The 16,020-nt window shown below is 43.0% G+C and overlaps 1 protein-coding gene across 3 annotated transcripts in view; it reads left to right on the top strand.

Moving 5' to 3' along the window:
• The first annotated feature begins 997 nt into the window (after positions 1–997).
• Positions 998–16,020, top strand: part of ABCD2 (ATP binding cassette subfamily D member 2) — a 46,945-nt gene continuing 31,922 nt past the window's right edge. For 2 of the 3 annotated variants that reach the window (XM_068166672.1, XM_068166687.1), the window contains exons 1-5: positions 998–2,357; positions 3,731–3,911; positions 8,502–8,623; positions 12,761–12,929; positions 15,859–15,953. In XM_068166672.1, the coding sequence (XP_068022773.1) occupies positions 1,437–2,357; positions 3,731–3,911; positions 8,502–8,623; positions 12,761–12,929; positions 15,859–15,953 (1,488 nt within the window). In that variant the 5' untranslated portion in view covers positions 998–1,436. The remainder of the gene's footprint in view (positions 2,358–3,730; positions 3,912–8,501; positions 8,624–12,760; positions 12,930–15,858; positions 15,954–16,020) is intronic. The other variant, XM_068166679.1, reaches the window with a different exon arrangement.

The raw sequence follows: 16,020 nt of genomic DNA, 5'->3' as shown, positions 1-16,020 counted from the left end.
CTGTAACAGTAACGTGACTTGAATTAACTGTGTATGATGAATTACAGTGAGGCAGGTGACCTCGCTTGGTTTTTAGGGGAAGGCTGGACTCTTCAGCACTCCTGTAAATGCCCAGTAACACATTTTCCAAATTTGCTTTAACACACAAACACACACACACATCCTAACGTACTGCTTTACCATACATTAGATGATGCAGTTATTTTACTACTTCATTTTCAGAGTGTCAAACGACCCTAAGTGTTTTATTAGGGTACTCAGTTTCTCCCGCTGTAATTTCAAGTGCAGTAACTTTTACAAACAAGTAAGTGGAAATAAGAAATTAGAAAACCGGGGACATAAAGCAGGTAAAAAACTGCCTTTATTGCTAACTTCTTAAGTGAGAATTTAGCCTGGTTTTGCTGTAGGGACCCCGAGAACTCCTTCTGGGTTGTTTTCGGCTAATAACGCTGCATGAGCACAATACCAGCTTCCTTTCGACGAGAGGACAGGAAATAAATTACGCGTATTTTGAAAGCGCTGCCCCGCAGACGCCGAGGCTGCTCGGGTGCCTCCCGCAGCCGTCTGGCCACATATCCGACCCGAGGTGGCCCCTCAGCCGCCGGCCCCGCCTGCGCGCTGCCTTAGTCCGCACCCTGCGCCCCATCCGCAGCGACATTACGGCCCCCTCGCCCGGGGAGAGGGCTCGGGCCACCGCCGGGGGTGACGCCATGTCCCAGCGTTGCCGGGACTGCCGCCGGGCCTGAGCGCCCTTCCTCCCATCCCAATCCCTTCCCGTCATCTGCCCCCCCCCCTTCCCCCCGGTACTGCTGGGAGGCAGGGGCCGGAGGCGGTGCCTGCTCCGCAGGGCAGGCGGAAGGAAAGGGACAACCGAAGCCTGAGGCGAGCTGGGCCGACCTTCGGGGACCCGCCGTGCAGCACGGCCGAGCTCTAGGGGATCAATAGTGGGGCTGCGGCCGAGCTCTGAGGGACCTGCCGTGAACCCGAAGCCGAGCTCTGAAGGACGCGCTGTGAACCCGAGGCCCAAGCGCTGAGGAACCTGCTGTGAACCTGAGGCCCGAGCGCTGAGGGACCTGCTGTGAACCCGAGGCCGGGCGCTGACGGACCCGCAACGCCGTTGCCGCCTCTGCCGCGCCGTGAGTGAGCGGCCGTGGCCCCGAGCCGGGCCGCTGCCGGTGCCGCCCCGCGCAGCGTAGCCAATGGTGGTCGGCGGGGCGGGCTGCGCGGCGCCGAGCTGCGTTGTGCAACGCGCCGCGCTTTGAAGGCGACCGTCGGCCCTTGGAGGCAGGGCTCAGTCGCCAGCTGTCACGGCAGGGCGGCCGGCGGCGAGCCGGGTTCCTGGCGGCCCGATGAAGACCCGGAGGGGCCGACTTTCCTGCGGGGCGTGAACCGCCCCCGCTGGGACCGACGCGAAGCGGTGCCTCCGGCCGGGCAGGATGACACCCATGCTGCATGCGGCCGCCCGGCGGGTGCAATGGAGCAGGGCGAGCGCCGCGAAGAGGGCTGCGTGCCTGCTGGCTGCGGCGTATGGACTCAGAATCCTCTATCCTATCATCCGCAGGCGCATGAAGCGGGCGGGCTGCAAAGGCGGCTCGCAGGGTGCTGGCCAGGCAGAACCGCGCCGCACCGACAGCCAGGGCAGAGCCTCCCCGGCTGTGGATGCAGAATTTTTCAAGCAGCTGCTGGAACTTCGTAAACTGTTCTTTCCAAAGCTGGTGAGCGCCGAGCTGGGCTTGCTTTGCCTGCACTCAGTCGCTCTTGTTTCCAGGACCTTCCTTTCCATCTATGTGGCCTCCCTCGATGGGAAGATTGTGAAAAGCATCGTGGAAAAAAACCCTAGGAGCTTTGTCTTCAAATTAATCAAATGGTTGATGATTGCAATCCCAGCCACTTTCGTGAACAGCACCATACGGTACCTGGAGTGCAAGCTGGCCCTCGCCTTCCGTACGCGCCTGGTGGATCATGCCTATAAGACCTACTTTACCAACCAGACTTACTACAGAGTCATCAGCATGGATGGACGGCTGGCCAACCCCGACCAGTCCCTCACTGAGGACATCATGATGTTCTCACAGTCTGTGGCACATCTTTACTCCAACCTCACCAAGCCCATCCTGGATGTCGTGCTCACGTCCTACACCCTCATCCGCACAGCTCGGTCCCGGGGGGCTAACCCCATCGGTCCCACGGTCCTGGCTGGGCTTGTTGTCTATGCTACAGCCCGCGTGCTCAAAGCCTGCTCACCCAAGTTTGGCAAGCTGGTAGCTGAGGAGGCTCACAAGAAGGGTTATTTGCGCTTCATGCATTCACGCATCATTGCCAATGTAGAAGAGATCGCTTTTTATCGAGGGCACAAGGTAAGGAGGAGAGAAATTGGAGGGTGCTGGGGTCGCTTCTGCAGTGCCGGAGGCAACCCACACTTCCTCTGCTGCCCTCCCCGAGCACTTCGGGTCCCTCTGACATTTGAACCTGTTTACAGATAGCACTTCCCGTTTCTTCGGAAAATGCCGCCTCACAGGCTGTGTCTGGGGGGAGCAGACCGTAGTTCTCTTGTGCTCTGACAATGTTCCTGTTTTGCAGCTGGATCCTGTGCTTCTCTAGAAAGCTAACTTCCGTTATGGTTCTTCCTCCGCCTAACTTTTCCAGGCTATTTGGTTTTGGGTTGAGTTTTTTTGTTTGTATGTGGTTTTTTTTCACTCATGTTTGTGAACTGCCAGATTTAATGCTGCAGAAGGAGCAACCAGGGCACACCAGAAAGTCTGGGGCAAAACCGTGATAACACAGAGAGCACTGCAACCTTTGACACTGTTTTACAAAGCTGAGCAAAGATATAGTCATCAGTCTTAAAATAGCTTAAGTACAGTACTTCCATCAGTCAGTTACATAAACTAATGGCATATTTTAAAGCCACCTTATTAAGAAACTCTTTGTATTTTTAGAAGTGAATTTTGATTGTAACACCTCTCAGACACAATTTGGAAAAAATGGTTGTTTCATGTAAGGTGAAAATGAAAGCTGGAAACCAGTCCGAAGCATTACTTTTTCAGTCTAGGCAGTGATTATATAATGCAAATGGTTCATTTGGGTGCAAGCAGTTGTTCTCAGAAGCTGCCTATAGTAACGTTTTAAGTGCAGCTAAATAAAACAATTTTTTCAATTCCCACGTGTACTGGCTTGAACTCGGTGCACGATATCATATTGTCATGTGACTGTCTGTGACCTGTTAAACCTCTTGGGATAGTTGTTTCTTCTCCAGACTGCTTGCAAAACACAAGCAACATTGCATTTCAGCAGTCAGCTCTGCAACTTTGAGTCGTTGGACATAATTGATCCCCAAACACTTTCCAGTATGAGGAGTTTCAGTTGCAGTGAAAACTCTACAGCTGCAGCTGTATTGGAAGGGTGTGGGATGAATTTTGATTGTTAGAACCGGCTGTTGTGACTGCCTCATGTGTTCTTATATATATTAGAGATCTTAACAGAGCTGAAAACCTGCCACTGTGCAATTGAGGGATGATAGTGTAAATAAGAACTAGGCCCATGAACTTCCAGAAAGCTGTGCATTTTTGATGTGAGATGGCATCACTATGAAGATAAAGTGCTGTGCAGCAGATGCGACTTGGAAGTTGCAGCTCTGGGTACCTAATTATTTCATGCATGTATGTGACCGTATCTTGTATGACATATGCACCTTTTTTGCATTGTATTAATGTTGTTTTTTTAACTGTAGGTAGAATTAAGGCAACTGCAGAAAAGCTACAAGGCTTTGGCTGATCAAATGAATCTCATTTTGTCCAAACGTTTATGGTACATCATGATAGAGCAGTTCCTGATGAAGTATGTCTGGAGTAGCTGTGGTATGATTATGGTTGCTGTGCCCATCATCACTGCAACAGGATTTGCAGATGGCGGTAATACCTTTTCTTTCTTGATTTCTAAATGTTTCTTTAAAGTTGCATCCTCAAAAGACTATACTTACCCTGAATGACAGTCCTGGTTAATTATTATTCGCAGTCTTTATTACAACACCTGTGTCTTGTGCGTAACTTTCAAGCTTAGAAAGATAGATGAGGAAAGAGCAATGTGGAAGATCCAGCGCTGAACATAAGCCTAATAAGCAGCATGAAATCAGGATTCAGAGGATTCACATGTCACATGAGATTATAATGATAATTGCAGTCCTTTTATACTGGTCACTGTTGAGACAGGAGGCTGTTTTTTGCAGCATCTCCTAAGAGTACTTATCACCTCACATGAACCATAGTGCAGTTACAGGTGATTATTCCCTTACGTGTTTACCTGTTAGGAGCTGCTGTTTTTCCCTTACTACCTGGGGGATGAGAAGGTGACATTCATATTCCAGGCTTGGATGGTAGAATTTCTGACATCCTATCACAACTTTCTGGGCAGTGAAATGAGACTCAAGTAGGGTTATTGCAGGTGGTATTTAAAAAAAACCCAACAAACAAAACAAAACAGAGGCAGAAAGAAAGGTAATTAAGGAGGGGTAGTGAAAGACAAGAAGTTTGCCTGAACAAGCTTCCCTTGTGTACAATTAGAATCATAAAGTATATTACAAATTCCATAGAATTCTTTAAGCAGAGATCCTACAGTGTCTGCTGAAGGATCATTTCTAAGCTGGGTACATTTAATCAGGAATGAGTGATTTCCTTTCCATGTGGGTCTTGGTAGTTATATTGCAAATCAGAGCTGTCTAACTGGTCAAGCTTGGTTTGACCTGTAGGATTTCATACAGCCCCAACATGCCTTAGTTTACTTGCAATTGTGTCAGTGTGTTCAGCTGGGTTTACAGCTGTCTGACCTGCTGCCCATCACATGTCTTAGCATGGCACTATATCAGGACCCTGACTGGCATCCTGTAACAGCTTCAAAAATACCAGGAGGTACCGTTCCAAACAGAGTAATTTGTACAAAGCCATTTCATCTCACAGTGAAGGTTATTAGCACAACAGAAAAATGACAAGAGCCTTTCTGCTAAGATGGGATTGAGGACAGTCAAGAAGAAGATTGTTTAAGCACACATTGTAAATATGCCATTGGTACTACAGCATGAAAAAAAAAAGACATACTAATACAAAACTAAATAACATGAGTATTCTTTTGATAAATAGATTTCAAATGTGAGAGAAAAGAAAGACACAGGGATGGCTTGTGCTGTAAAGCAGAATATTTGCCACCAGTGATCTGAGTTGTTAAAAGCATAGGTCATCTAATGGTAAGCTGTGGCATATTGTAATGATAGATCACAAACTTAATACTGACAAATCAGCACTGTCAAGACCAGTTCTAAGTGTGGCAGGTGTTCAGAGATTCAAGAAAACAGTTCTTACCTCAGCAGGGTGGATGCCACTTTGTTCATATCTGAAGGAAGAGATAGTGGATCTGTTACTTCAGGATAAATCACTAGGATTAGGGAAGGACTGGTCACCATGATCAGATCTGTGACCAAAGGTATAAAACTATGAATTCTGTACACTTCTTCAGAAGGAGGAAAAATTGAGATAAGATCCTGCAATAAAAGGGAAAAAAGAATCTTCTTTGACAGTGACATTTCTGACTGACATTTGCTAATTCTGTAATATATTTCAGGAAAGAAATTAACTGGCAAAGCCAAGATTCCCATTTGATAACATTTCGTATTCTTTTTGTGTTAAACTATTGGTGTTCCATATGTTGTGTCTCACATCAGTTTCTGTAAAGCAACTATTTTTGGAAGCAAGTCTTTTGATTTCTCCAGACACAGTGAACACTTACCTTTGTTTATAAAACAAGTATGACTATTAAATACATAAACGATAATGAAAACGGAAATGTTAGGTTCTGTGTGGAGCAGAGATAGTCTTTCTGCCCTGTTAAAACTCAGCACTTCAAACACAGAAGGCCAGCAATAGGAAAAAAAAAATACAAAAAATCAAGAAAAGTGATCTTGGGGTATTAGGCATGTAATATAAGAGCTTGCTTTTTGGACCAGTGGAATCATAGAAACATACAATTGCTCTGGTTGGAAGAGACCTTTGAGATTGTTGGAGGCAACTGTTAACCCAGCGCTTCCAGGTCACCACTAAAGCATGTCCTTCAGCATCACATCTAAATGCTCATCAATTCTGTATAATTGTATTTTTTCAAATACTCTGAAAATTACTGATGCAGTGCTTTGTAGAGATCTACAAACTCTTGCTAGATGAGCTAGACTGGATGCTGGAATCCTGTGTTTACATACAGGAGGAGTGCTGTGATTGTGTAGCTAAACCATATCTGATGCTAGACAGTTACTCAATAAGTAAAAAAAGTGTTTGCTACACTCTTGCATTGATTGACTTAGCCCATAAAATTTACAGTCTCATTAGACTTTCAGGGAATTCCTTCTAGATTTTCTTGGCCATCACCACTTTGCAAACACCACAGAGAAGAGAATAGAATTAACCAGGTTGGAAAAGACCTTTGAGGTGATCGAGTCCAACCTATCATCCAACACCATCTAATCCACTAAACCATGGCACCAAGCATCCCATCCAGTCACTTCCTAAACATCTCCAGTGGTGGTGACTTCACCACCTCCCTGGGTAGCCCATTCCAATGACCAAGCACTCTTTCTATGAAGAACTTCTGGACATCCAGCCTAAACTTCCCCTGGTGCAGCTTGAGACTGTGTCCTCTTGTTCTGGTGTTAGCTGCCTGGGGGAAGAGAGCAACCCCCACCTGGCTACAACCTCCCTTCAGGTAGTTGTAGAGAGCAATAAGGTCTCCCCTGAACCTCCTCTTCTCCAGGCTAAACAATCCCAGCTCCCTCAGCCTCTCCTCATAGGACTTGTGCTCGACACCTCTCACCAGCCTCGTTGCCCTTCTCTGGATACATTCAAGTATCTCAATATCCTTCTTAAATTGAGGAGCCCAGAACCGGACACAGGACTCAGGGTGTGGCCTAACCAGTGCTGAGTACAGGGGCAGAATGACCTCTCTGCTTCTGCTGGCCACACTGTTCCTGATACAGTCCAGGGTGCCATTGGCCTTCTTGGCCACCTGGGCACACTGCTGGCTCATGTTCAGCCTACTATCAACCAGTACGCCCAGGTCCCTTTCTGCCTGGCTGCTCTGCAGCCACTCTGATTCCAGCCTCTAGCACTGCATGGTGTTGTTGTGACCAAAGTGCAGAACCTGGCACTTAGATGTGATAAATCTCATGCTGTTGGACGCTGCCCATCTGTCCAGCCTGTCAAGGTCCCTCTGCAGAGCCCTTCTACCCTCTAACAGATCAAAACCTGCCCCCAGCTTGATGTCACCTGCAAACTTACTGATGATGGACTCAGTCCCCTCATCCAGATCATCAATAAAGATATTAAACAGCATGTTAAAGAGGATGTTAATAACCATTTCTAATAAGGGAAGTACCACACTGGATCCAGCTGTTACTCTCCTAGCCTGATGGCTAGCAGCATCTTAGCTTAAAAAAATCCAAACTTTGAAAAAACTTCATGAACTTAGAAATAATACACAGAGATCATCTGCAACACCAATGTGTGTGTATATATATATGTATATATGTTATGTGATGCAAAAGACCTTTCATTCTAAATCTTCTATGTGAAAGCTCTTAAAGAGTGGTTTATATCACATTGTTATCTTCTTTTTTGTTATAGATGCAACTATTAACATTGAAAAACCACTCATTTCTAAAATACTCAGCCACTTGTTTTTAAATCTTGATTCCTTCCAGACAGAAGCAAACCTTGCAGGTTGACTATGCTGTATAAATCTGTTGATCTCATGGTAGCAAGAGTATATGTAAATAATTTCATGCTGCTGACATGTTCTTTTGAGACAACTCCTTTCTTTGGAGCTAGAATTTTCTTGCTAATATGATGTAGTGTCATAAACAAAGCATCACAACTTTGTTCTGGGGTCAGATGAAAAAAGAAGGTTTTATGACAGAGGAGTCAGATGAAAAGAGAAACTTTAATGCCAGAGAAGTATTCTACTTAAACCATTACTTTGATAATAAAAGAACTTGTTGCTTTCTTGTAGAAATACAATCATGTAGCCAAATGTCCATCAATATGATTTATTTCTTTTACATGAAGTCACTAAATAAGTAAGGCTGAAAAGGAACAATTGAAAAAGCAGTAAATTCGTGTTAAGATCTGTTTCAGGTCATTGCTCCAAGTTTCACTTCTTTTGTATTTTGAAAAATTCAGGTTGAATAATGATACATGAAAAGGAAAAGTACATAGGTAGACAAATAGTATAAAAGAACAGGATATTTTGCTAATAAGATGAATTCCATGTACTCCCACTTATTCATTGTTACCAAACTGTCTATGCTAGTTACATTCACCAATTCTTTTTGAAAAGCTGTCTTAGTAGTGTTAACTTTTTCTTAATTTGAAAGCTTCTCTGCAGTGACTCACATTCTAATTATAGTGTAATTTGTAGAGATAATTTTAAGAAGAGTATTTTGACAGAAAAGTTTATTTTACTTTTAGATTTGGAAGATGGCCAGAAACAGGCAATGGTTAGTGAAAGAACAGAAGCTTTTACAACATCACGAAACTTGCTGATCTCTGGAGCAGATGCTATTGAAAGGATTATGTCTTCATACAAAGAGGTACTGTGCATCTGTCACACATGAAACAGAAGGGAGAAAAAAGTAAAACAGAATTTACATTTAATATGAAAGTGCCATTTTAAAAAGCAAGTTATGTTGGAACTAGATCCGTGGAGATCTTTGAAATGATAGTTTGATCTTTAGAATTATGCCCACAGAGTCTAAAGTACACAGCTGTCAGTATGGTGCAACATGTAAATGTTATTTTTAATACCTGTGTTTGGGCACCATCAGAAAGCAATAGAATTTCCTGGAATGTTAGTGATTAAGGTTCAAATTCCTTTTCTGTTTGGAAGACAGGTCTGAATTCAGACTGTTTGCCTCGAGTATATTGAGACTTTTCTGTGGAAAGTATCCTAAAATCATGGAATTGTTAGGGGCCTTTAAAGGTTATCTAGTCCAACCCTGCTGCATTGAGAAGGGACAACACAAGGCTGCTCAGAGCCCCTTCCAATCTGATCTTGAGTGTTTCCAGGGATGGGGCATCTCCTACCACTCTGGGCAACCTCTTCCAGTCATGTTTCTTCAGAAGCCACCTAAACTCCTGGCCACCTAAACTGTAGGGCTGTTTTCAGTATCTTGTGAACCTGTTACATTGTAAATAATTTTGCAAAGAGAAATTTTAGCAAGAAAAAAATCCACCTTGTGACAGCAATAACCTAGAAGTGTGCAGGGTCAATGGGAGCAGGTAGCTACCCAATGAAACAAACAATACAAATGGAGCAAATGTGCTCCTTTAAGAAGCACACCACCCACAGTACCCTTGCAGAACAGGTATGAGGCTCTGCAGGAGGAACTGGTTGCAAGCAAGAACAAGGGATCATGAAGGCCAAAAGTGTCACAAAGGCCAGAAGTATCACCAAGGCCCAGCTACCTTAGGGCAGCCTTAAAAACTGTTGCAGTGGTCATGCAGCAGTGAGAGGCTCGCAATCAATTATAAGCAACTTCAGGACCTTGGGGCAACAGGAGCTCAAGTTGTGTTCTCCTTCATCCCTCTGACATCAGCAATGGACAAGGGAATGTTTAGGAAGAGCCAACAGGTCATTTTGTGGCTCTGGGACTGATGTCTTCAACAGGGGTTTGGATTTTATGATCACAGCGCAGTTTACAGGGCACCAGAGCTGCAAGCAACCAATGGGAGGCACCTGTCCCAGAGTGGGAAAAGGATTCTAGGGCAGGAGTTTGCAGGGCTCATTGATAGAGCTTTAAACTATATTCAAAGGGGGAAGGGGTTGTTAATCTCATGCTTGCCTGTGACAAACATTTGGGCAGCTCACCAGAGGCAGAGGCATAGAATGCTAGCAAGGGCTCTCAAGTGGTTGACTGGAGGCAAGCCAAGGATGAAGCACTGGGACACCCCAAGGGAATCAGACTCATGGAATCACAGAATCAGCCAGGTGGGAAGAGACCTCCAAGATCATCCAGTCCAACCAATCACTCAGCCCTATCCAATCAACTAGACCATGGCACTAAGTGCCTCATCCAGTCTTTTCTTGAAGATCTCCAAGGACGGTGACTCCACCACTTCCCTGGGCAGCCCATTCCAATGGCAAATCACTCTCTCTGTGAAGAACTTCTTCCTAATATCCAGCCTGTACCTCCCCTGGCACAACTTGAGACTGTGTCCCCTCGTTCTGTTGCTGGTTGCCTGGGAGAACAGACTGACCCCTACCTGGCTACAACTTCCCTTCAGGTAGTTGTAGACAGCAGTGAGGTCTCCCCTGAGCCTCCTCTTCTCCAAGCTAAACAACCCCAAATGGGTTCACCTAAAAGGGTGACACAGCCAGCCCAGCTGAAGTGCTGCTATGCAAACGCACGCAGCTTGGGCAATAAACAGGATGAATTAAGGGCCACTGCGCTGCTAGGATGCTATGACATAGTGGCTATTACTGAAACTTGGTGGGATGATTCCCATGACTGGAATGTAGGGATAGATGGGTACAAGCTCTTTAGGAAAGACAGGCAGAGTAGGAGGGGAGGAGGTGGTGTTCTCTATGTCAGTGACCAGCTGGAATCAGTGGAGCACCTGGGGTTCTGCATGTGTTTATTGGTTTTTGCTCATCCCTTTGGTGGGAACCCCTTTTCCCAGTGCAGTGTGAGGAAGCAGACATTAGCTAGGCAACTAATCAAAGATTATCGGTTCTGTTATTTGAAATTCAGCTGTAATAGCTACAGCTTTGTAAATGTGAGGTGGAGGGGTAGTTTGTTGCCTTCAGATACAGACTCTGACAAAACCATAGTCGGTGATTTTTTTCAGGAGTTCTAATGGACTGTGACAACGACCTCCTTTAGGTGTTCCCCTGCTTGGCCTCTCTTCTGAAGAAGTTGCCAAACTATCTATTACACGCTGATACAATTTCTATATTTTCAACATTTAAGTAATTTATATAATTTATATGAAGACTTACATTACAGACATTTTAGCCATATTTTTTGGAAAAAAAAAATACCCACAAAGTAGTAGGAACAACTTTAAAAGCCTTCTCTTTGTTTATAATATGGTGACATTTTAATCCAGACACCATGAGATCAAGGACCAGTTCTGTGAATTTCTGTCTGAATTTTCCATTTATACTTCTCTTCAAGAGACACTGCAGCACGTTGTCATTCCCATTCCATGATTCAGGCAGTTTCCAAAGGACTGTGTTTCAATCCACTTCAAGCGGTTTTATTTCTTGCTCTCTGAGTCACCAAAGCAGCCTCCTTCCAGTCAGTGTAATTCAGTGTGCAAATGAGGTCAGCTCAATTTTAATTTGCAGGTCAGTAAATGGTAGTATTTAGTGTTTTGACAAAGCGAGTTTCTAGGGTCATGGTTTAGAAACTTGCTACAAGCTGTTTCTCCCGGGACACAGCTGGTGTCAGTTTTGTTCATCACATGCAGCATTCTCTTTATCAAACGGCACTGTTGATGCTGTGCAGCACACTCAGTCCTGGCAAGAGCTCCACTGAAACTGCTGTAAAGACTCCACTGAGGAGAGTGACCTTACAGTGTTAGCCCGGAAATTTTCACAGCCAGCTGTTGATGCAATTGCCAATAGTGAAAAACATTGTACAGCTGATGAAGTTGAAACATTGAATGGTTATTCTTTTTAAACTGAGTTTTTTGAGATGGTGTATACTTGTTAACCTCCTGTGGACTGATGGCTTTGTAGCCAGAACTAGCACTCACTTCTGAAGCTGGCACAAATAGTGACATTTATAGAGGATTTTATACTGAAATTACATATGCCGAGACAGGTGAACTCAGTCATGGGGTGTGTGTAGTTAACCACAGCAAACTAATGACTTTGTGATTTTGAACTCATGTTCTTGCCTTGATCTCTGTATTCAGTATAAAAATTCATCATCTTAAAACCATCTAATAATACATTTATAATATCTGAGTTTAATTCTTTGCTGCCAGCAGATGGAGACAGTACTTTACAAGCTCTTGGTGGTTTTGCTGGCAACGAGTAGGAAGTCATCAGGTCTATAGATGTGTTGTTTCTTTCTTCACCAGGTAGAAATTGTAGCAAAAAGGCCAAGAGACCTCACCATCTTAAAAATGCCCAGTTCTATTGCAAGGTCTCAAATTTAGCTGTGGTACTCTAGCATGCAGTTTACAGAAAAGTCGATTATTTTTAGTACCATATAGATTTGGATGCCCTGATGCTGCCTGTTTTACACAGAAGACCACAGTTTTCCCACAGGAGGTTTTGGAAATGCAGGGAAGTATAGGTGCAAATTTTTCTCACTTTTGTGGAGCTTTATTTTGCTGGCAGATGCAGAGATCTTGGCTCTCCTCTTGTGTGACAGACCCTTTTTTTTTCAGGTAGGCTAATAGATACTCTCTGCTGGTTAAAGACTGTACTGATCCATGGAAAAGAGCAGTCATTTCAACCTCCTCATTTTCTGGAGCTGGCCCCTGAAACTGTCTATGCCTGCTGGCTAGTAGGAGTTCTGTGTGGCATATGGGTTAGCATAGAATCCCAAGGAGTGAAAGTGATAGGCATTGAAAAACATATTGTTGATCCTTCCTGAGCAGCATTTGAGATACACTCAGAATAGCTGTGAATGTTTATCACTAATCTTTGGCCAAACATTTTGGTTATGTTATTTGTGAAATAGAACTGAAATGAGATGTTTGCTGTTTCTCAGGTTACAGAGCTAGCAGGCTACACTGCCCGTGTCTACAACATGTTTTCAGTCTTTGATGAGGTGAAGAGAGGTATCTACAAAAGAACTGCAGTTGTTCAAGGGTCTGAAAACAACAGCAAGAATGAAGATAAAGCACAATTACACATTGATGGGTCCTTAGAAATCAAAGGTAATTAATTCATATTTGTATGTCTTTTCCTGTGTGTGGGGCCAGTGTAGTGGGACAGGAGGTGAACAGAAGTTTTCTTTCTATAACAAGTCAGCCTTAATACCCTGAAGACCCATGTTGCCTTCCATTTTAACCTTTTACTATTATGTGACTCTGTGTTTATGCAGTACTTTTCTAATACAGGACATTGTTCAAATATTTCAATGAAAAACACATTTGATCTACACTATTACTGGTGGTGGTATCATTATTCTTAAACAGTCAGTGCCTGCTTTCCTCAGATACTTAATTTTTTTCAGAAAACTGAGACTGTAATATTTTCATCTTCAAATACCAAATTATTTTGTTTGGAGTAGGAGGAAAAGACAGATTGTTTCAGCAGTTTTTGATTAAAATACTACTTTGTTTTCAGTGACTAAAATTCAGCCTCTGCTAATTTTTTTGTAATTTAGTGGGAATTTTCCCCTGAAAATGGTCTGACAACTTTACTCTTCCCCTCACCTCCCAAATGAGGTTAGCTTCCCATCCCTATCCTGTATCCTTGTGGTGCCACTGTCTTTCTATTTCCACACTCCCCAAAGCGTTTTCTTTGTACATCCATTTTTTATCGTGCTCCATTATCTGCCACTTCTCCCTTCCTCTCAGGTCCAGATTCTCTGTGAGATAGATACTTAAAGGCAACTTTTGCAATGAGCAAACCCCTTCTGCTTCTCCCATCTGTGGTGTTGAAAAGTCTCATTCCCTCCCTTTGGCTTCTGAAAACTTAAACCTCAGTGGAGCTGAAGGCATGCAAATGCTCTTTATGAAATAACTTCTTTCAACAGTTTCAACAGTGCTGCCCTTCAGCACAGATTTCTCAAAGGTCCTCTGACAAGGTTCTTCACAACAAGCAGCCTTGTGCAGCATGATGGATAGCTGTGGAGCTAGCTGGTGTCTTAGTCTTGTAGATCTTGGTAATATTTGGCTAACATTAAAAGAAATGACATTCTGTAGCTTATGTTTTGTTGGGTTCCAGAGGAAAGGTTGGAGTTTCTGGAGCAACAAAATAATTTGGGCATCTTTTTAGATAACTGTGTTTTGAAACCAAACCCAAACATGTCTCAGATATGTAAGCACACTGTTCGTGTTCCCTTTTGGGCTAGTGTACTTATAACCCACTCCTTTGTTCTCTGCAGTCTTTTCCCAAGATTTGATTCCACTACAGTTATGCATTTCATTCAGCCTGAATTCCTTCTGAGTCCTGGTGACTAGCATTTGCTTCTGAGTGGTTGTAGGCTCTCAGAGGCAGCTAGCCAAGACCAAGCATTGTCCATAACGACTTAAGTAGAATTTAGGCCAGTGGAATCTAGGACACAGGCCTCAGACTTTTATGACAAGTCCCATTGTAATACTGTTTTTCCTCCTTTCTTTGGATCTTAATACTTCAGTAATCTCTACGGAGTGGATTTGTATGTGGATAAAGTATGCATGTTCACATACATGTATCTGCATAGATTGAAGAGAAAAAATCTTAATATTTATCTTCCCCAAAGGCTGTTGAATCATCTGATATAAGTTTATGTAACTAAAGGATGTCTGGTTCGTGCCTTGCTTTTCCTGTTGTCAGTAAGAGCATTGTGAAAATATAAAAGCTATTAGAATATGTTTAAGACATAATAATATTTCCCTAGACATAGTGTATCTAATAATTCAGAATTTTAATGCTGAAATAGGAATACTGTCAAATTGTGTTTCTAATTGCACATAAGTGTGCTTTAAAAAGCTTGCTAACATTGCAGTCAGACATTGTGAAGTTAGGAAATGAGAATTAAGTTTGCTCAATACTTACTTAGCTTGCTGTTTCTTATCATAGATTTATTTTTACTAGAATTTCTCCACTCTATCCAAGTAATTTATTTGTTTTAACAGTAAAACACTTTTATTATCCGTAATCTCATGTTTGACATCAAATAATTGTTTTAAATAAAATCATTTTAGGAAAAAGAATCCTTGGGCTGATACATGGCACAGAAATTTTTGCTCAGGTTCTTGCAGTTTGGCAAAGTCGGGAGCATCTTAATTTAAAATGCAAAAGTAACCTTAAACTAAAGGAAATTATATACCAGATCCTTTGTTATAAACTCAACTTTCCCTCAGTTCCATTTTTTCAGATTAAATCATAAAATAAGCAGCTTTCTAATGTGCCTCTTGTCTGTAAAGGCAGCTTGTGCTATTTGTCGAGGAGCCCAGCTGTTTGTGTCCTGTCAGAGAAGCCCATTAATAGACAACTGAGAAGTTAGAGTTGGTTTCATTTTTTTACTGTCTTCAGAAGAATTTATTTCAATGTCCTTGTAATACAGAGTATCCAAATATCTTGCTGAGAAATCCAAATAGTAAGTGTAGCTACTGGAGTGAAATGTTATATGGGTTTCTGCAGGTATTTGTAAGACACGTTTACAGTGTTTGTGGCTTCACAAAGTGATGGAAGCAAGCCATTAAATGTTTTCTTCTTTGCTGTCGTTGCTGGAGGAGACTGAACTGGGCTCCGTGTTTCAGAGCTGGTAGTGAAAGTAGATTCCATTTTGTAATTAAATCCTCCAGAGAAGGTCAACTGGTCTGCCTGTGGCTAAAGCTGTCCTTCAACTTTTTTACTGCTTGATACTGACTAGCTATGTAAAGCAAAATACACTACATACAGGTAATTTGTGAATAAACATGTCTTTTTAGTGCATTATGTATTTGTGATCAAATTTAGTATTCACTGCACACTCTTGGCTGCTGCTGACTAGCTAAGATTTATTATCCAGCTTTTCCACTAGGGGAACCTGGAGCATGTAAAAGAGTTGTTGGAAACTCACCATTTTATACTTTTCAGCATGCACAGAGACAGTTACATATCATTGCTTAATGGAAGGTTTCACAAACTCTCTTTTTTTCTTTTCCTTTGTAGGGAAAGTTGTTGATGTTGATCATGGAATTATTTGTGAAAATGTTCCTATTATTACTCCAAATGGCGATGTGGTGGTTTCCAGACTAAACTTCAAAGTAAGATGATATGCAAGAATCTTCTGATTGTTGCCACCACACTAACATAGACATCACAGAATTCATG

Source organism: Melanerpes formicivorus, unplaced genomic scaffold (genome assembly GCF_026170545.1).
Source record: "Melanerpes formicivorus ecotype bairdi unplaced genomic scaffold, bMelFor1.0.p_v2 SCAF_3, whole genome shotgun sequence".
Lineage (NCBI taxonomy): Eukaryota > Metazoa > Chordata > Aves > Piciformes > Picidae > Melanerpes > Melanerpes formicivorus.
This window is presented reverse-complemented; position numbering and strand designations above follow the sequence as displayed.